General features: G+C 34.6%; 1 protein-coding gene across 1 annotated transcript in view; it reads right to left on the reverse strand.

The window, feature by feature from the left end:
* LOC141347631 (contactin-associated protein-like 5) overlaps window positions 1–20,813 on the reverse strand; it is a 48,144-nt gene extending 27,331 nt beyond the window's left edge. The window contains exon 1 of the mRNA XM_073852617.1: window positions 20,369–20,813. Within this exon, the coding sequence (XP_073708718.1) occupies window positions 20,369–20,438 (70 nt within the window). The 5' untranslated portion in view covers window positions 20,439–20,813. The remainder of the gene's footprint in view (window positions 1–20,368) is intronic.
* Window positions 20,814–21,590: the final 777 nt, after the last annotated feature.

The raw sequence follows: 21,590 nt of genomic DNA on the forward strand, positions 1-21,590 counted from the left end.
CGGCAGCATCGCGTCCACCAGTGGAAAGAGACCAGATTAGATTTTTCCTTGAGCAGAAGGGAGGTGAAAATGACCTAGTGGCTGCCAAGCACCTGGTGCTCGGATGGTACAAGAGATGGGAATCGCTACAGCACGACCATAAACAAGCAGCTTCATTTCTTGAGATGTTTGTGAGCGCGTTGGAGTGTTTGATGGACAGGAATGTGTACAACTTGTTTGAGGGGGTGGAAAGAGCCATATCTGTTTGAAATCAAACAGGATTTCTGAAAACTTTACTGAAGCAAACTTTAAAATGCTCTTAACTTTCGGTCGGATGACAGATTGTAATTTTCAAGAAGTTTTTCCTACTACAGCCTTGTGATATGCTATCCCCTTTGAAACAACTGATTCACCACTCTTACAAAACTACAAATGTACTTGATACTGGTGTCTTTTGTTTGCATGAGTACTACTTTCGCTGACCCTTGCTTCGTCTACATCTCTGCAATGCACAGTGCCATTTGAAGCCAATCGATCCGCAGTGTTTGCTTATGCAAACTCAGAAGTGCCTTAACTCTGTGGGTATCCACAAATGTTATTCGCCAGCTGGAATGTTTTGACCTCTAGGTCTTTATTTGGCTGAAGAGGTCGAGGTTAAAAAAACCACTGCAGTTGATAAACAAAATTTATGGGTACCTGGAGAGGTTTTCAGAGAATGATGTGGATCCATTAGTTTCAAAGGGCATTGTGCATTGCAAGGGCGTGGGAGGAGGAAGCTTCTATGAAAGTGATGCTCCAAAAGGCAACAAAAGTTGCTCAACATGCAACATACTCAGTACTGAGTGGCCCTTACCTATCTTGGGTTGGATACGCATACTTTTTCTACAATATATCCATGACTACATAAGATAATACAAAGAAGAGACTGGCATCAAAATCTCTCATGAGAACACCTTTCAATGTCTTGAGGATGTATGCTTACCAGGTCAGGGGTTCTCAACTCTGGCCAGCGAGATACTTTTTCCTGCAAAGTTTAGCTCCAACCTTGCCTGTAACTTTCTAGTTATCCTTAAGACCTTGATTAACTTGTTCAGGTGTGTTTAATTAGGGCTGGAGCTGAAATTTGCAGGAAAATAGATCTCGGAAACCCTGCACTAGGTCATGGTACGAACATCAAATAAGTTCTTGCAGAATACTCTTGAAGAGATAACTCAACCCAAAATGAAAATTCAGTCATTATTTACTCACCCTCGTGCTGTTTCAAACCCGTAAGACCTTTGTTCATCTTTAGAACACAAATTAAGATATTTTTGATGAAATCCGAAAGCTTTCTGACACTGCATAGACAGCAACTACCACATTCAAGTCCCAGAAAGATAGTAAGGACATCAGTGGTTCAACCATTATTTTATGAAGCTATGAGTATACTTTTTGTGTGCCAGGAAAACAAAAACAACAACTTTATTGAACAATTTATTTTCTTCTGTATCAGTTGACAAAAAACGTGAGTACGAGAGTACCTTCACATTGTGGTACTCTAGAAAATGTGCTTTGAAATAAGAAAATTGTTGAATAAAGTTGTTGTTTTCTTCAAGCAACAAAAAGTATACTTGTAGCTTCATAAAATTAAGGTGAAACGACTGATGTTGTATGGACTATTTTAACAATGTCCTTACTACCTTTCTAGGCCTTGAACGTAGGCCAAAAACTCTCAGAATTCATCAAATATTTTAACTCTTAACTTGTTTTCTGAGGATAAATGAAGGACTTACGGGTTTGGAACAACATTAGGGTGAGTAATTAGGGTTTCGTATCTCCTACTTTTTTAATCTTCAGAAAAATAATTCCCCAGAGAGGGCTGAGTGGAAATATGGCTCAGATCTTGCTCTTTCTTAGCTCAAAAGACATAAAGTAAAGAGTTTTCAGACATGCATCAATGACAAAAAGCAATCACAGCAACCTTTCAAGATGAGAAATGCTTGAGTTCATATTGAGATCTGTGACTCTTGGTTGCTTATACTATTCTTGGGTTTCTAAACCTGAGCATACAGTAGTTTGAGACATTGTTGAGATCTTTTCCTTGGGTACAAAATATATGTGCTTAAAAGACTTAAAAGTCTGATTTGCTCTCAGTTTAATCTAGTTTCTGTTTAGGAGAAACAATTGAGAAATTAACAGTGACTTTTCCATTTCTATCAGCTACAAGAATACCCTTTGTGCGCAAAGAAAACAAAACGACTTTATTCAACAATTTATTCTCTTTCGTATCAGTCGATACGTGTTCACGACTGTACATTGACGTTGTGGTACTCGTAAATGTGCGTCAAAGAAAGAAAACAGTTGAATAAAGTCGTTACTTTTGTTTTCTTTGCGCACAAAAGTATTCTTGTAGTTTCATAAAATTAAAGTTGAAAGACTGATGTCGCGTAGACTATTATATATGGACTAAGCTCTCGGATTTCTTAAAAAAAATCTTAATTTGTGTTCCAAAAATGAACAAAGGTCTTACGGATTTAAAACAACAACATTAGGGTGAGTAATTAATGACAGAACTATCCTTTTTAAAGTACAAATATTGAGTAGATCTCAGACTTTTGGTTGCTTAAACTGTTCTTGGGTTTCCCAAAACACCAAAGACAATCTGACAATCATAGTTTGAGACGTTGTTGAGATCTTTAAAGTCTCCTTTGCTCTCTATTTAATCTAGATTCTGTGTAGGAGAACCAATTGAGAAGTTAAGAGTGATTTTTCCTTTTCTATTAGTTTACAAACAGTTAATCACGAAAACAAAATCTACTTGATTTGATAAAAAAACTGCCTATTTTAACTCTGTAATTTTCGAACTTCTGCCAATCACCAGAATGCCGAAAATAATTTATTCTAATCAAATACAATGACCTGATTGCTGCATACATAATTGGTTAATCATGCTAATATTAATCTCTGCTTAGCTTATTAATTAGTGGAAATGAAGTGTACTCATGTATGCATGTAATTAATAAAATTGTTTAACGAATCAAGAACAGTGCTCACTTTTTTTAATAACAATTCATGACAAGAGCGAAAGCCAGGGGATGTGAGCGCGCACACACAGGGCTGCGTGTTGAACTGTAAAAAAACATAGTTTTTCTCCATTTGACAAACACACTAGATGTAATTGTTTCTACTGGGATCAGACGGATGCTTGGCGTGAATGCGAAGACGGGTTGGAAGGGTGGTGGAGATTAAATTTTTATGTTTACCTTGGAAATTGTCCTAGTCAGCACTGCCAGATCTACTGACATATGCATGCTGTGAAATTAATGTTTATGGGAGGAAAACAACTCAGCAGCACTGGTATTAGCTTGAGGATAGGTCGCCTAATTCGCCATTTTGCTTGCTAGACGGTCGGATAGCGTAAAATGTTAGCAGAGTTGGTTATTTAGAAAAGAACGTATACAGAAGCAAGCTTTCAGAATCATATAAAACATCCATTTGACATTACAAACTCAATTCTCTACTGTTCACTATTCCTTTGAGTGTTTAAGACTCAAAGCTTTTAAGCAAATGCGGTTTGGAAAAAAACACGTATGAGGCTATTAACGCACGAGAATCCAAGAAATGGCATTTCTGAGCCAAGTGTTTTTTTCCCCTTCTCCCGTGCAGTATTCTTACGCTTTATTAGACGTAAAAGCAGCCCAGTCAGTGCAAACCCAGCACGACAGTCCATTTTTCCTGACCCCAGCTGCGCTTTTAAGAGTCCGCACCTTTAATGGAATCCCTGGATGTCCCTGTGCATCTGCGCTGTGACAGAACATGTGATTTCTAATGCAGTTTTAAAGAAGCTTTTCCCACATTGAATTGAGTCCGGTGCCTCCGACAAACTTTTCCAATGGAGGCATAAAGAGAGAGAGGGTGATGGGGTGGTTAGATGGAACCAGAAAATGCCGAATGCCTAAACATCTGTGAATGGACACCTACATCCTGTTGAAAGTGTGAAACACTCATTTAAATCCTGTTGCAGAGTTTGCACGCTCCCGGAGTGTCCCAGATCTCTTTGTACACAGAACACAATCCGTCCTCTGTGGATTAAAGCTTTCTATTCCAAACACCAAAAACTTGTATTCAGACACTAGTTAGGAAACTGAAAGTCTTCAACATTCAAAAGATGACAAGTGTGGTGAGTTACAAAGTTAGGTGAGTTTTTATGCTTACAAAAAGTCGCAGTTGATATTTTAGAAGCACAATCTTATTAACAATGAAGGCCAGATGTCAGACAGCAAATGAATTCAATTAGGCTAAACGATACAATGAAATGAGGAAACTAATAGTGCTAAACAATTAATAAATAAATAATTCCAGATATAAACATTTAATCTCCATATTAAGTAGAATACTTGAAATTAGTTATGTTTTTTTAATTTAAATGCAATGAAATAACTAATTAGATCACTTAAAAATAATTTAAACAAAACAAACATTTAATTTAGCTCCACATTTAAGTGGAATACTTAGCAAATTAGCTATACTTTAAAAAAAATGAAAACTAATAAAGGTTACTTAAAAATAAACACAACAGAATAAACAGTTAATCAGGCTTCAAAACCATCTATAATAATACCTTTTTTTCAGCTAGATATATTCTTTGACATTACAATAAAAACTAAATAAAAACAAACAGAGGGTTTGCACTTATGTCATGATTTCTTTAGTTACTGGATGCACGGCCATACTGGCGATACTCAGATGTAAACAACAGCATGGATTGCATGAATAATGTATTACTGAATACATTGTTCTGCTAATTTATGCTGTCTAAACACATGTGGAAGCTGCTAAATCTTATAGAGAAGGACTTAGTAAGCAGGAAAGGGTGCAATATTTTGACAAACTAAAGTTAATAGGTGGTAAAGATACGTACGAGCAGTATTAATTAAGATATTAGCCTAATATTTCACCTACCTGACCGGAAATGATAAGAACAAACATGAATGTTGTCAAGATTCTTGCCCTGGAAATCTTGGTTCAGTTTGGTCAACCACAAACGCCTTTCGTGCCTCAGACAGTTTTTTGAACTTGTCTCCTTGATTTGCTATAACTTTTGGCAGTCTATAAGTACTCCAAATGTTTTTCCTAGTCTGACTGATTAGTACAGCCCAAAACATGACAATAATTGATCATTTTCAGCAGCAATAATCAGTAAAATATGCGAGTTTTGTTCTGTTTATTGGTATTGTATCATTCAATGCCGTCAATATGGCCAATTGATGACGTGTCGTGAAAACACAATAGTATATAGTATATAATAGTCCTAATATTTACATTTTCATTATATATATATATATATATATATATATATATATATATATATATATATATATATACACACACGAACACACACACACACACCACACAGTCAAGCCGGTAATTCGGACTTAAAGTTAATTTTATTCAACCAGCATTTTTTTTTTTTTTGACCGGAAATGACACAGGCTTCTCCCAAAAGATAAGATGATGTACAAAAAATATTATTCATCATTTATTTACATTTGAACAAAAAGTGGCATGTCCAAAATTATTCATACCCTTCTCAATAATCAATAGAAAAGCCTTTTTTGGCTATTACAGCAATCAAAAGCTTCCTATAATTGCTGACCAGCTTTTTGCATGTCTCCACTGGTATTTTTGCCCATTCATCTTTAGCGATGAGCTCCAACTCTTTCAGGTTGGAGGGTCTCCTTGCCATCACCCTGATCTTTAGCTCCCTCCACAGATTCTCATTTGGATTTAAGTCAGGACTCTGACTGGGCCACTGCAAAACGTTAATGTTTTGTCTGCTTATTATTTCTTCACCACTTTTGCTGTGTGTTTTGGGTCGTTGTCGTCCACTGGTGCCCAAGGCCAAGTTTCTCTGCAGACTGCCTGATGTTGTTGTTGAGAATTTTGATGTATTGCTCCTTTTTCATACTGTGGTAAACGGTACGTTTCCTGGTCCATCAACTGAAAACACCCCCAAAACCACTGTCCACAAACCAACAGCAGAGAGCTTCTGTTTTTCACCTGTTGAATTGATTAAAACAGCTGTTCCCAATGAATCAGGGTAATTAGGATGCTTTACAACAGCTTGGACAGTTTGGAATGGTATAGAACTTTGGATTTTCCCATAGACTGTGACAGTTTGCAAAGGGTATTAATTTTGGACATGCCACTTTTTGTTCAAATGTAAATAAAAGCTGAGAAATATATTTTTTTTCCACAATGATACCTCTTGTACATTGTCTTATCTTTTGGGAGAAGCCTGTGCCATTTCCGGTCAAAAAAGTAACTTTAAGTCAGAATTTGCCAGGGGTATGAATAATTTCGGGCTTGACTGTATATATATATATATACATTTTCGTAATTTTCAAACCTAAAACCAGCAAGCTTTTATTTTGGCGGGTTGCCGGCAAGTAAATATACGTGCTTCTGGGTTTAATGCTTCCAAGTGAAACACGTCCGTCATTGAATGAAATGTCAGCTCAGTTTCGTATTTTACTATGAAACCGGCAGAGCACAGTCTAGACTTATGTTTTCAGTTTGAATGGAAACGTATACAGCATTAAAACAGTGATTGTGCAGATGAGGTAGGTGAGCGGTCTGAACATATTTACTTATTTACTTATGTGTCCCGGTTATCCACCTTATTTTTACCGTAAGAGCGAGCGCGGCCATTTGTAAATTTGATAGGTCTAGCTTCCGGTCTCATCCGCGTCCAGCTAGTTTTAGCTGTACAAAATAACTTGTTTTGCTGCTTGATATTGCAAATTGTCATGTCTTACCGTATTTTAATGTATTACCTTAATTATGAACACACTGGTTTGTAGTGCAAACACTTACCATTTACTCGCATTGTTATTCTTTCCTATAGTGGCTAATGAACCGGAAGTCTCATTCATAAGCTTGTTTGGATATACTTCTATTAAATATTAATAGGCATCTATTAATCTTTTGTATAGCAAGATACAAGGTCACCAATTCATTCATTGAGAAACTGCATAACTTCAGGAAACCTTTTTTTAAAGTCCAAAGCACCAGTAAAAAAATAGAAATAGTCTCTAAAATCATTCTAATACCCCTCTTCTTGCTATCTGATAATGAATTATCATTCTTAACACGTTTAAGTAGTTTAAGCATTGTGGATCATTCCTGAGCCTCGTGAGAGGGGTTTAATCTTGCATGTGAAGATAAAACCAAGACCAACATCTGTATAGATTAAACACAGGATTCGGCCTTGTTTGTGGCATTTCCAACGACTCCCTATACCAGTATAGTATATATATTAACAATTCTCTTTAAATTCAGAGATGTCCCATTTACAGTAGCACCTCAGACCCGTGCGCCCTATCTCACAGCATTTTGGGTAATTAAAATGACTCGGGCCACGTTTCTGCCCCCCTCTTCAAGCTTGGCATTTAGCGCTGACCTGATTTTACTAGCGGTTGCCCATGGCAGCGAAGGCTGATGTAATAGAGGAAAATGAAAGAAAGGCTATTATTTAAAGCTGACAGCAACACAGAGAGACTCTTCACTTCCATTGTGACACTCTCACGCTCTCCTCAGCAGGTATAGAACAACGAGAGGAGCCTAACAAAGCCCGGTAATTTACGCTCACCTATTTAACGGAGGATTCGATAGCAAGATGAGGCCATTACATCATGGAGAATGAATGGAAAATTGGGAGATGTAAACATAAAAGAGAATTCAGCCACGCTTTAAAGGAACAAAAACAAATGGCATTTAGGTACCCTGATGTTGTTTCAAACTTGTGTGCGAATCTATATGTTGTTATTGTCAGAGTAAATAATGACAGAATTGCGGTGTTTACTGCAATTTTTTTAGCGTGAAACAACCCCCAAAGCACAAAGAATTTGTCATTCATCAGACATACACTGTTTTTAAGAGTTTACGCTGTGAAACTCAATCAGATGTTGATTGATTTGGAGTCAGACTTTCAGCTCAGAGACGTTTGAACGCGGTTCATGCTGAGAGCATGTACATGCATCGATTGACACTTCTGGCATTCAGTGAAGAAAAAGCTGTACTTTCTTTGAATAACAATTTACATTTAGTGTTTATCTCATACAAACTTATTCTACGATTTTAGAAAATATGCGAATGAGTCATATGGAGCATTTTTATGATGGTTTTAGCAATTTTATACTTTCTTTTTTGTGGCCTGAACATTCAGTGAAATAGCTCTTTTTGGCTCATGATTTGGAGTCGCAACAGCACTACCCCACATTCCCTGTGGTGGCACCATGATAGTAACTAGCAAAACACAGATATAAAGATATAATCTACTCACTCTGTCCTTCATTTCACTGTCCTGCAGTTTGTCGGATAGGTAGATGATCTCACTGTGGGAATGAGCAAAATTGCTTCCATGCTTATTTAAAGTTTTTCAGAAATCCACACTCAGCTGAAATAGGAATAATCTTAGAGGTTTGGAATATGACTTATTGGATTTGAGTATTTGATACTGAGATGAGTTTAAAATGTGGTTAAAAAAAGTTATTTGGTCATATATTATTTTATGAAGAAAATGTGTTATATGAGTGATAAATAATTAAATACCAAATAAGTTAAATATACACTACCAGTCGAAAGTTTGGACACACTTCCCCATCAAAGAGAATGCGGAAGTGTGTCCAAATTTTCGACTGGTAGTGTAAAAAAAAAAAAATGAAAAATGTAATAATTAATGCAGTACACAAATAATAATAACAATGATAATAATTTAAAACAAAAACCTAATTTAAAACAAAAAACAAATATCTAAAATGATCATCAATTTACATTTTTTATAACTTTGTTACAAACTATTACTACTAATACTACTACTACTACTACTAATAATAATACACAAACAAACATTTAATCAAGAAAATATGAGTGATAAATAAAAGTTACATATAAATGAAATTAAAAATAGATTATATTTTTAATTTTACTAATTAATGATAATAATAATTATAATAAACAAAATCAAATAAATAAATATTCATTTAAAAACAAAATATATGTAGTCATTTATATTGTAAAATTTGTCATATTTTTATAACAATTTGTTACGAACTACTAATACTACTACTAATAATGATAATATACATAAACAAAAAAAAATAAACATAAAATATATAAACATAAACATAAAATAATAAATATAACTTACAAATCTATACACACACACACACACAAACACACAAGTAAACAAATTAAAAAATAATGTTCAACAATACTCAGTTTAAAATGTGTATACAATTTGTAATTTATATATTATATTTATATTTTATTGAATAATAAAGTAAAATATAAATTAAATAAAAAAATCAATGCATAATAATAACAACAACAACAATAATAACAATAAATAAAAAACAATATAAAATGATAAATAAAAATGATATAATTCATATTGTCATATTTATATTATTTTTATTTGTTACATACTACTACTAATGATAATGTACAAAAATATATAACACAAATATGTACTAAATATACTAAAAATCTATTACACAAAAAATACAAATTAATTACAATCTAGTATACAGTATTATACAATTAATGTTTTACAATACTTTTTCTAAATAAATATATATGTGACCCTGGACCACAAAACCAGTCATAAGGTTAAATTTTACAAAACTGAGATATATACATCATATGAAAGCTCAATAAATAAGCTTTCTATTGATGTATTGTTTGTTAGGATAGGACAATATTTGGCCGAGATACATCTATTTGAAAATCTGAAATCTAAGGGTGCAAAAAATCAAAATACTGAGAAAAACACCTTTAAAGTTGTCCAAATTAAGTTCTTAGCAATGCATATTACTAATCAAAAATGACATTTTGATAGGTTTACAGTAGGAATTTAACAAAAAATCTTCATGGAACATGATCTTTACTTAATTTCCTAATGATTTTTGACATAAAAGAAAAATCAATAATTTTGACCCATACAATGTATTTTTGGCTATTGCTACAAATATACCCCAGCGACTTAAGACTGGTTTTGTGGTCCAGGGTCACATATATGTGTGTGTGTATGTGTGTGTACAGTAGTCAACATGTGAAGTGGATCAAAAAAAAAAAAAATCAAAGTTGTCCTAAGACTTTGAGTTTTATGAAAGGTTTTGATCCACTTCATATATCCACTTTATTTATTTCATAAATTGTGTACTGTAGATGTTGCTTCCCCTTGTATACATATGGTATTCTTTATTTATGTATTTATTTATTTTTCCATTTTAAAACTGGGATATTTTAAAGCAACCCAACTTCAATGCCCTTGACATTAGAGGAATTTCATGGACTAGTTTACACAGGAATCTGGAAGTATGACAAGTTTTAAGCATTAATAATGTAACAGCTGAGGCTGCTTAGTACATATGTGGCCAGATATAGCTCAGTGTTTTACACTGTTTCTGTTTATCCCCTTTGGTTAACACAGCAGTCTCGGAAAAACAAACTTATCAAGGCCTGCGAATGGTCATTGACTTAAATAAACAGCACCAAACAACCAGTACACCATCAAAGCTATGAAGATGTGTTTACACAACCTTTCTTTCCACTGATCAGAGCGGGGAACATCTCCGACGCTGAGTGTGGGATGCCGGCAGAACTTTCTGGGATATTCGCGAAACGCCATTAGCGGCTTGTTAGGAGTTTGTTGTGCTTTGGATGATATTTACGAAGTTGCCGAGCATATGTTCGGCAGACTAAACGCCCACTAACGCAGACTGAACAGCATCTCATTAAGGGAAGATACATTAAAGGAGGCTGTTTTTCAAGGTACGGTCGGGAGTGAACATCAGCTGGGTTCAGGTTTATCACCAGCCGCTTTTACTTTGATGGATTAGATCTGTCAATCATCTTTTAACGGTTCACAGCTGGAGGGTCCTGGTTGTGGCGTGTGTTTTGTGAGAATATGTTAAATATCTTTGATCAACTTGGGAGATTTTCTTTGCGTGTGAGTTTCCGGAGTTTGTGTACTGTATGTCTATCTACTCATTTGAAAAGGTTGTTGAGTTCATGTATATTCCAAGAGACAACAATGGAAACTTTTCACTAGTGGCCTAAAGTTTAGTCCTCCCGCAGCTTATTATTTGTACGCTGTATAAAGTTTTCACCAGTTTCAACTTAAAAACTTACGTTTAGCAGCTGCCTTAAGATTTTAAGTTAAATCAACTTAAGTCATTTAAACTCACAAGTTATATCAACTCATTTTTATTGTAATAAGTTAAAATGACTTGTAGTTTTAAGCTGATTTAACTTAAGGCAGCTGCTGAACTTAGGTTTTTAAGTTGAATCTGGTGAAAACTTTTCACGATTTATGAATCGTGATGCATCGATTTATCGTCACAGCCCTATTGTATAGGGCTTTTTAGGCTACAATTTGTGACAAAGCAGCTTGACAGATAATAAAAGGTTCTACATTTTAAAAGAAAACACTATTTTTCGAAGCTGTAAATTAAAGCTTGAAGTAAAGATCACAATAATAGACTGGCATGGAAGAAATGTGTTTAAATATTTGCACAACAGTCTTTATGAATGACTATAAATAAAACACAAGAAACAGAAAACCTTAGAAACCAATTGTGTTACATTAAGATATTTATCTATGTATTATGTTTTTTTTTTTTTTGTATGGAACCTCTTTTTTCGTCACAAAAAAAAAAAAAAGGTTATTTTAAATCACACAATTCTGACTTTTCTTTTCGGAATTGCGTGAAACACTGCAAAAAAAAAAAAAAAAATACTTAGATTTTTTTCTCTTGTTTCCAGCCAAAATATCTAAAAAAATTTAATCTTTTCATCTTAAAATTTTTTTTTCTTAAAAATCAAGAAGGATTTTCTAGACTCTTTCTCTTGGAGTTTATGTCGCAAATCTGAGAAATAAAGTATTTTTACAAGAGTTATGAGAGATAAACTCAAATTGCGAGATAAAAAATTCAGAATTGCGAGTTTACTCACTGCAAAAAATGCTTTTCTCACTTAGATTTTTTTTTTTTTTTTGTTTCCAGCCAAAATATCTAAAAATTCTTAAATCAAGAAGGAATTTCTAGACGAGTAAAAATTATTTTCTTGTTTTCAGAAAAAAATAGTCAAAATGAAGTGTGTTTTTGCTTGAAAAATAATCTTGTTTTCTGTTTGAAATACAATTTTTTTTCTTACCCCATTGGCAGATTATTTTGCTTGTTCTAAGCAAAAAAATCACTTAATTTTGGCTTGTTTTTTTCTGAAAATAAGAAAATAATTTTTACTCGTCTAGAAATTCCTTCTTGATTTAAGAATTTTTTGATATTTTGGCTGGAATAAGAAAAAAAAATCTAAGTAAGAAAAGCATTTTTTTTGCAGTGAGCAAACTCGCAATTCTGAATTTTTTTATCTCGCAATTTGAGTTTATCTCTCATAATTCTTGTAAAAATACTTTTTTTCTCAGAACTGCGACACAAACTCGCAATTGTGTGAAAAAAAGTCAGAATTGCGAGATCACAATTGTGAGATATAAACTCAGATTTAACAGTTTATATCTCAATTCTGAGAAAAAGTCAGTTCATTTTTAAGGGGGACAAAGACTGATATGTTCTCCGAATTGCGAGTTTATAACTTGCAATTGCATATTATAAAGTCAGAATTGCAAGATATAAACTCAAAATTGTGAGTTTATTTGTCGCAATCCTGAGAAAAATCACATTTGTGAGATATAAACTCAGATTTAACAGTTAACATCTCAATTCTGAGAAAAAGTCAGAATTGCGTACTTCAGGAAGTCACGCCACGCCACACCACACCAACCAATCAGATTGTGATTTCAGAGTGCGAAGCTGATGTAGCAAAATGTGCATTTATGTGGTTTCTGGGAAGAGTGTTACAGCACGAACATAACACGAAGTAAATAAAAACAGACTATTGTAATACGTTTTACAAATACGTCTTTCTACTTTACGTTTGTTTAGGGTTAATTTAATGCTACTTGTAATAACTTCTTTATAATCATTTGGAAAATTTACTGGTGATTTTTCAGTGAAAATAATTTCAAATTAAATTTAAAAACTTCAGTATGACAACAAAAAATCAGTAAGATTTTTGTGCAAATTCATCAATGACTGATTAGTACACAACGTTTTTTTTTTTTTTTTTGTTTTTTTTTGGACAAAACATCAATATTTGATTTCAGTCACCACTTCTTAATGAACCAAGAAATGGTTCCAAGAAATTAACTGTTTTGGCTGAGAGCTGTCAAATATTGCAAATCAGAAACTCAATATGATTTTTTTTCACAAATTCCTTAAAGAAGATGTTCACTTCCAGAACAAAAATGTACAGCTAATGTACTCATCCCCCTTTCATCCAGATGTTCATGTCTTTCTTTCAGTCGTAAAAAAAGTATGTTTTTGAGGAAAACATTTCCATATAGTGGACTTATGGTACCTTCTATGGAGTTAGAACTTCCAAAATGCAGTTTAAATGGCTTCAAATGATCCCAAATGTGGTTGTAAACAATCATCCTACACCGCTCTTTTACCTTTTTTGTTAAGGGTGTTTGATCTTCTTTGCATGTTTACTTTGCAAACACTGGGTCGGTACTTCTGCAGTGATGTAGGATGATTTTGAAATGATTTTTTAAGTTGAGAGAGAAAATAAGATGGGAGTTCTTCGACATACCCTAACTGTCCTGAATGTCTTGAGTTCAGGCAGAGCAAGACAAGACAAACGTTTGAGGTTTAAAAGTATAAACTGCATTTTGGAAGTTCAAACTCGGGGCACCATAGAAGTCCACTATATGCAGAAAACTCCTGCAATGTTTTCTTCAAAAAACTAATTTCTTTACTACTGAAGAAAGAAAGACATATACATCTTGGATGACAAGGGCTGTAAATTTTTGTTCTGGAAGTGAACTTATCCTTTAAGGACTGATTGGGGTCGAAGGGTTAAAAAAGGTAAAAAATGGTCCAAAACATCAATATTTGATTGCGGTTGCCACTTCTTGATGAACGTAACATTAACATGTGGTTTTGAGAAATTAACTGTTTTGGCTGAGCGCTGCCAAATATTGCAAACCAGAAACTTAATATGACTTCTACAGGTATGCAAATTCCTTAGACAGTGATTGGGTTTGAATGGTTAAACAAAAGTGAAAATAGTTTATACGCAACTATTTTTTTTTGTGCAAAACACCCTCTTTTTTTTCCAGAGTGTCAGACTGGTTATACGCAAACCATTTTTGCAAATTTACATAAGCAGCTGTTTGTCAATATGAAGTTCTTGCCATCACAATATGAACATGAACTTACATGAACTTGTTTATATACGATATATCTTGTTATTTCACTAGCACCGGCAGCCTTCATATACTGCCACAAACCTATAGGGGCCCCTGAAGAGGAATTCAAACTTGATTAGTTATCTTTTGATTACTTGTTCGGAATTTCCTATGGAATTTGCCGCTTATTAAAAACCAAGATGTTCCTAGGATCTCTCAGAAAGTCTACGAATCTTTGCCTTTTTTCTTCATCTTCTTCTCATTTTCTTTTTTTCCAACCCACGCATCTTTCAGAATAGATTTTCTGGCATTTATAAAACATTTTAAAATACCCAATGGCGCTGTCGTGATAAACACTCATCGGCAGGGAAAATCAGACAGAGGTATGCAGACTAAAGGCCATTTACAACAAGCAGGACGGGAGTTTGTAGGTGGGTGAAGGAGGGGGGATGTTTGTCTTTAACTTCTAAGGTCAGGCTTTTACAGCGACTATGGATCCGCCTCTTGTTTGGGGCCGAAATTACAGCTGACACATGTGCTGACAAGATAGAGGCAATTATTGAGTTAGACAATGATCTACTGTACAGTGCAACCGCTGTGCTTTTCTTTCCTAGACAAGGAGAGAGAGACATTTGAGAGTTACAAGGCCAGACGAGACGCCCTAACCGTCCCTGAACCAGCTAGTTTTTGTTCTCAATACGATATTTTGCATCAATATTTGATTTCAGTCACCACTTCTTGGAGAGCATAACATTCAGTTTGGAGAAATTAACTGTTTTGGCTGAGCACTGTCAAATATTGCAAATCAAAAGCACAATATGATTTTAAGCAAATTCCTTAAGGACTGATTGGTTTGGAAGGGTTAAACAAAAGTAAAAACAGGTTATATGCAACAGTTTTTTTTCATCCAAAACATCAATATTTGATTTCAGTCGCCAATTTTTGATGAACATAGCATTTGGTTCTGGGAAAAAAAAAACTGTTTTGGCTGAGCACTGTTAAATATTGCAAATCAAAAACTCAGTATGATTTTAGGCAAATTCCATAAGAACTAATTGGGCTTGAAGGGTTAAACAAAAGTGAAAGCAGTTTATATGCAACATTTTGTCATCCAAAACGTCGTTTGATTTTAGCCACCACTTCTTGACAAACGTAGCATTTGTGTCTGGAAGCACGAACCACGGCTCTACAACCTTCATTTTACAATCTTTATTCTACAAATCTTATGGTTTTAACATTTTAAAAACAGAGTAAGGTCCTGGCAGATTTTCGGAGTCTGGATCTTACAGATGAGGTGATTAAAAATGTACTTTTCAAATATTGCAAATCAAAAACTCAATATGATTTGTGCGCAAATTCCTTAAGGATGGATTGGGTTCGAAGGGTTAAACAACAGTAAAAAAACAGTGCATGCACAACATTTTTTTTTTTTTTATCCAAAACATCAATATTTGATTTCAGTCACCACTTCTTGATGAACATACCATTTGGTTCTGATAAATTAACTTTTTTGGCATCATTTTTACACAAATTCCTTAATTGATTGGGTTTAAAAGGGTTAACCACAAGCAAACATAGTTTATATGCCACTTTTTTTTTATCCAAAACATGACTATTTGTTTTCAGTCCCAACTTCTTAAACTTAGCATTTGGGTCATGAAGCACCAACCACAGCTGTACGACCTTTATTTTACGATCTTTATTCCACAATCTTTGTTTTAACAATTAAAGAACAGAATAAGGTCCCGCCAGATTTTTTCTGAGTCTGAACCTTACAGATGTGGTAATTAAAAAAAGTAGAAGTTTGACTGTTTTGGCTGAATGCTTTCAAATATTGTAAATCAAAACAACTGGATGACCATGAACAAAACATCAATATTTGATTTCACTCTCCAATTCTCCACAAATAGCATTTGTGTCCTGAAGCACCAACCACAGCTCTATGACCTTAATTTTACGATCGTTATTCTATGATCTACAATCTTTGTTTTAACAATTTAAGAACAGAATAAGGTTTTAGTAAAATTAAGTCTACACCTTACAGATGAGGTAATTAAAATGAGAAGTTTGACTTTTCGGTGAATTAAAAACACAATATGCTTTCATCACAAATTCATCAAGGGCAGATTGGGTTCGCAGGGTTAAAACAAGAGTAAAAAAAGTGTATCCTCAACATTTTTCATCCAAAACATCAATATTTGATTTCAGTCACCACTTCTTGATGAACATACAATTTGGTTCTGATAAATTAACCGTTTTGGCTGAGCATTGTCATATTGATATTGATCAAAAACTCAATGACTTTTGCACAAATTCCTTAAGGACTGATTGGGTTTAAAGGGTTAAACAAAATTGAAAATAGTTTATACGGAGCATTATTTTTTCATCCAAAACATCAATATTTGATTTCACTCTCCAATTCTTCACAAATGTAGCATTTGTGTCCTGAAGCACAAACCACAGCTCTATGACCTTTATTTTACGATTATTATTCTACGATCTACAATCTTTGTTTTAACAATTTAAGAACAGAATAAGGTTTTTTCAGAGTCTAGACCTTACAGATGAGGTAGTTAAAAAGAGAAGTTTGACTTTTCAGCTGAATGCTTTCAAATATTGTGAATCAAAAACACAATATGCTTTCTTCACAAATTCATTAAGGGCAGATTGGGTTCGCAGGGTTAAAACAAGAGTAAAAAAAGTGCATCCTCAACATTTTTCATCCAAAACATCAATATTTGATTTCAGTCACCACTTCTTGACGAACATACCATTTGGTTCTGATAAATTAACTATTTTGGCTGAGCACTGTCATATTGATATTGCACATCAAAAACTCAATATGATTTTTGCACAAATTTCTTAAGGACTGATTGGGTTTAAAGGGTTAAACAAAATTGAAAATAGTTTATACGGAGCATTTTTTTTTTTCCATCCAAAACATCAATATTTGATTTTTACTCTCCAATACTTGACAACCGTAGCAATTGTGTCCTGAAGCATCAACCACAGCTCTGCAACCTTTATTTTACAATCTTTATTCTACGATACACAATCTTTGTTTTAACAATTTAAGAACGGAATATGGTCCCGTCAGATTTTTTCAGAGTCTAGACCTTACAGATGAGGTAATAAAAAAAAGAGAACTTTGACTTTTTGGCTGCATGCTTTCAAATATCAAAAGCACAATGTGATTTTGCACAAATTATCAAGGGCAGATTGGACTCGCAGAGTTCAAATAAGAGTAAAAATGGTTTATGCACAACGTTTTTTCTCTGAATCATTTATTTGATTTCAGTTGCCACTTAATATGATTCTCGCGAAAAGTCTTCTAGAACGAACTGGGTTAAACAAGAGTAAAAATTGTGTTTTTCAACTAAAACATCAATACTTTAGTCACCACTTATCAACATCCCTAATATTTGGGTCCTAAAGCACCAATCACAGCTCTACAACTAATTTATTTTCATGACTGAAGACAATAAGGTCTCGATTTTTGTACAAATTTGTTGTTTTAGAGATTGAAGGGTTAAACAAAAGTGAAAATGGTTTATGCACAATATTCTTTTGTCCTATATCTCAATATTTGATTTGAGTTGTCACTTGTTGGCGAACGTACCATTTCGGTTTGGAAGCACCAGCCATGGCTCTACAACCTCTTTATTTTCACGATTTAAGAGCAGAACAAGGTCCCCGCTGATTTTCAGAGTCTGGACCTTCCAGATCAGGTAATTAAAAGCAGTAATTGACTTTTTTCGGCTGAACGCTGTCAGGCATGTTCGATCAAAGCGAAGAGGAAATCTAGGCCACCAACTACAGACTCTCTCAAAGACACTTTCCCCTCATTAGATTTAATAGACTGCAATGTTTTCACCTCACAAGAATACATATCTCCAAATCATTCCCAAACAACACTAAATAAAGTATACAGAGGCGTTGTTATTTTCAGCGCCAGTTTCTAGGCCTCGCTCCAGTTCTGCATTTCATTACGAGACTCACTTCTATCTATTTGCAATCTGTTGTATGAAGAGTTTGTTAATTATAATTTGTGCAACCTAATGGGTTATGAGAACGGCGCGGTTAGTGCGGTTATTAATATCAGCAAACTGCTCGCGCTTAACCACAGATGGTTTCGTGCCTGCAACGTCCTGCAGCCTTCTGTTATATCTCTAATCTATAATTATTATCTAACACTAATATTTATTTGGCCAGAAAGGCGCTCTTAATTATGCCGCAAACATGAAGCCATTTTCAGTCAAGGTTGAGGTGCTTTTGAGGTTATAGTTGCTATGGATCAGACTGAACGTGACGGGCCAATCAAAGCTGATATTAACAAATAAATAGCCGTTGGATTGGCCAATTCAAGCTTTGTATTGTGAAATGCAGTTCTCAAATCATACTGAACAACTCAGATCCAATGAGTTTGGAAAAACTCGGAGCTGAAAGGTGATTAAAACCACACACACAAACAATATGTTTGAAATTAACTCAAATTAAATAAAAAAAAGAGATCTGTCTCACAATATATTTGTTTTAGCAAATTCAAAATCAAAAAACGACCTCTTTAAAGTTAAGTTAAATAATGTTAAATCAGAAACTGTCTAAAACGTTTCATCAAATTAAATGGTCGTCTATCTATCTATCTATCTATCTATCTATCTATCTATCTATCTATCTATCTATCTATCTATCTATCTATCTATCTATTATCATAATGGATAATGGCGAATTTCTAACATTAAATTAACTGTCAAGACACTAGTCGCTATCCACAAACATGGCCTGGATTCCAACCTGCCAAGTTTTTTTATGGATGTTATGTTTAGACACATATGCAAATGAACCGTGAGGGATTTGCATATTCATGTTGGACAACCCCGAGTGCCTTACCAGAGTCTGAGGCAACAAATCTTCCTCAGAGAGTAACGTAAATCTCAATTCAACAGATATATGACTCATATTTACAAGTGCGGAAAGAAGTTTTGCCAAGTGTCACTCGCCTGCTCTATTTTTCTTCCTCTGGATGGCTGGTTGCCAGATTTTCTTAAATCAAGCCATTTGAAATCGATCCACGATGTATGAATCAACCAAAAAGCGAACGTGGCTCTTAAATAACCTGCGATGTACCCGAAATGTCCAAATTTGTCAAATTATAGGCTTTTAAAATTGCGATTACAATTACTCCCAAGCCATTCAGTCCTACTGCTGAACTTTTCTTTCAAGTAATGTCCTCCTACGAATTACATAAATCTTCATAAGTGCCACTGATGGTATGTGTAGGGCCCTTGAATACGGCGCTGACTCATTTAGATGTCAATGGAATTACAGTTTGATCTATACGGGAAAACAGCGCCGCCTAGCGGTCAGAAATTCACTCTGAAGTGGACTACAGAAGTTGGTCTTTAGATTTGAGTAATCAATATAGAACTTGATTTTAATGTTTAACTTATTTATAGCTCCTGTGTCTTTAATTATCAGAATCATATGTCATGCATTTGCTTCCTAGACGTAAAGGCTTGTTTAGACTGTTGCTGTTTTTTTTCCCTTTTCTCTTATTAATTCAGTCGCAGCATTTTAAATATGCATTTCATTAAACGCATTGCCCCAGAGATGCATGAATAACAAATTCAGTGTACAAAAGCATTATAACGCAATGCATGCATATTATCCTCATTTTGACAGCTATAAAAGCTTGCAAAATTAGAACCGACGGAGTTTTGCCTGCAACGTAAAACTTTAGACTATATGACTCGGAAATCCTTTTTACAAACACTATTACTAATTCCTACTAATAAGCTATAAAGTAGCTAATAGTTGAAAATGCTAAATATAGTAGTATTGGACGTTAACGCATCAGTTCCTGAAAACAACAGATGTAAACACAAAATATCATAGTTGGCATTTTATTTAAATTAGGGTATCAAATTAAGTATTCTAAAGTATTGAATGTAAAATATAAATCGTACATTAATATACAAATATTTTAAATGGATAAAATGAGAATTTTAGATAAATATTTAAAATATTAAAAATATATTTTTCCATTTTAAATGATATTACGTTTATTTATTTTTTATTGTTTTTAAAAACAATACTCACAGTTATTTGCTGCCAATGCTGTGCGTAGCGCGCACAGGAGCGCGAACGCGTGGAAACTCAGCGCGTCCATCAGCACCACCTTCACCACCTCTCCAAACGCACAATAACGCTTATCCAAGTTGCACTATATTCCCAGCCAGCGTAAAATAGCTCCAAAAAGCCAGTTCGGGTCCGCTTCGGGATCGGCTCCAGCGGCTCTTCGGCTAGTCTGTCCAGTGATGAATCGAATGAGACACTCCCCCCATAGTTCCTCTTAAAGACATACGTTAGGCTCTTCCCAAGAGACTCTACGTACACTAAGTTTTTGGCGGGGTTTGCCTGGATGTCTTCAGATCTGCTTCATATTCCGAAGTGTACTGGTCCAGCTGAAGTCGAGAAGATGCTGAGGTCGGAATGAGACTTGGTGCGTTCTGATGCGAGCCTACAGACACAGCGTGGAGAGGTTGTGCGCTGTAAGCCGAATGATACGATCTGTGGAAAGCAGTTGAGTTTTGAGAGAGAGAGAGAGAGAGAGAGAGAGAGAGAGAGAGAGAGAGAGAGAGAGAGAGAGAGAGAGAGAGACGATTTCAGAAGCACATGTGGACAGCGTTCTCTGATGCGCTCCAGTTTTACACACGAAGGTTAAAGCACATATGTAACATCTATTTTTTTCGTGGTATGTTTTTTTTTTTTTTTTTCTCAAATCTTCGTGTAATACATGTAATATTGGTCTTGATACACAAATCAATATCAAGCACACAGTGGCTCTGGTTTCTCTTAAAATTAATTTGAATGTGCGAGACTTCCGATTCATTAGCTTCTTCAGGTAAACACAGCAGAATAACAAACGGCAAATAAAACTATTTGCTCTACAAAGCAGTGTGATTATGATTAAGTGAAAATAATATGATAGCAAATAGCAGTTTGTAGTATCAAGCAGGTAATGGACTGTTGTTTACAGGTAAAACAACTAGAAATGAATGACACCGGAAGACTCCCGCGTTTAAATTACAAACGGCCGCGACCGCTCTTACAGCACGTTAAAAACAAGGTGGTATAGGCTGAACATTGAAAATATAAAAGAATACGGATACAACATCGCGAAATTGAACATTTAATGGGAATAACTTGACTGGTACATTGGTTTAAGGCACAGCTGAGATGTCGTCTAAGACTATTGAAGACGTGTTTTACCGTCTGTTTTTCTCAAGGTAGGAGTCTCACATCTTCATATAACAGTCAT

Source organism: Garra rufa, chromosome 12, assembly GCF_049309525.1.
Source record: "Garra rufa chromosome 12, GarRuf1.0, whole genome shotgun sequence".
In the NCBI taxonomy this organism is placed as follows: Eukaryota; Metazoa; Chordata; class Actinopteri; order Cypriniformes; family Cyprinidae; genus Garra; species Garra rufa.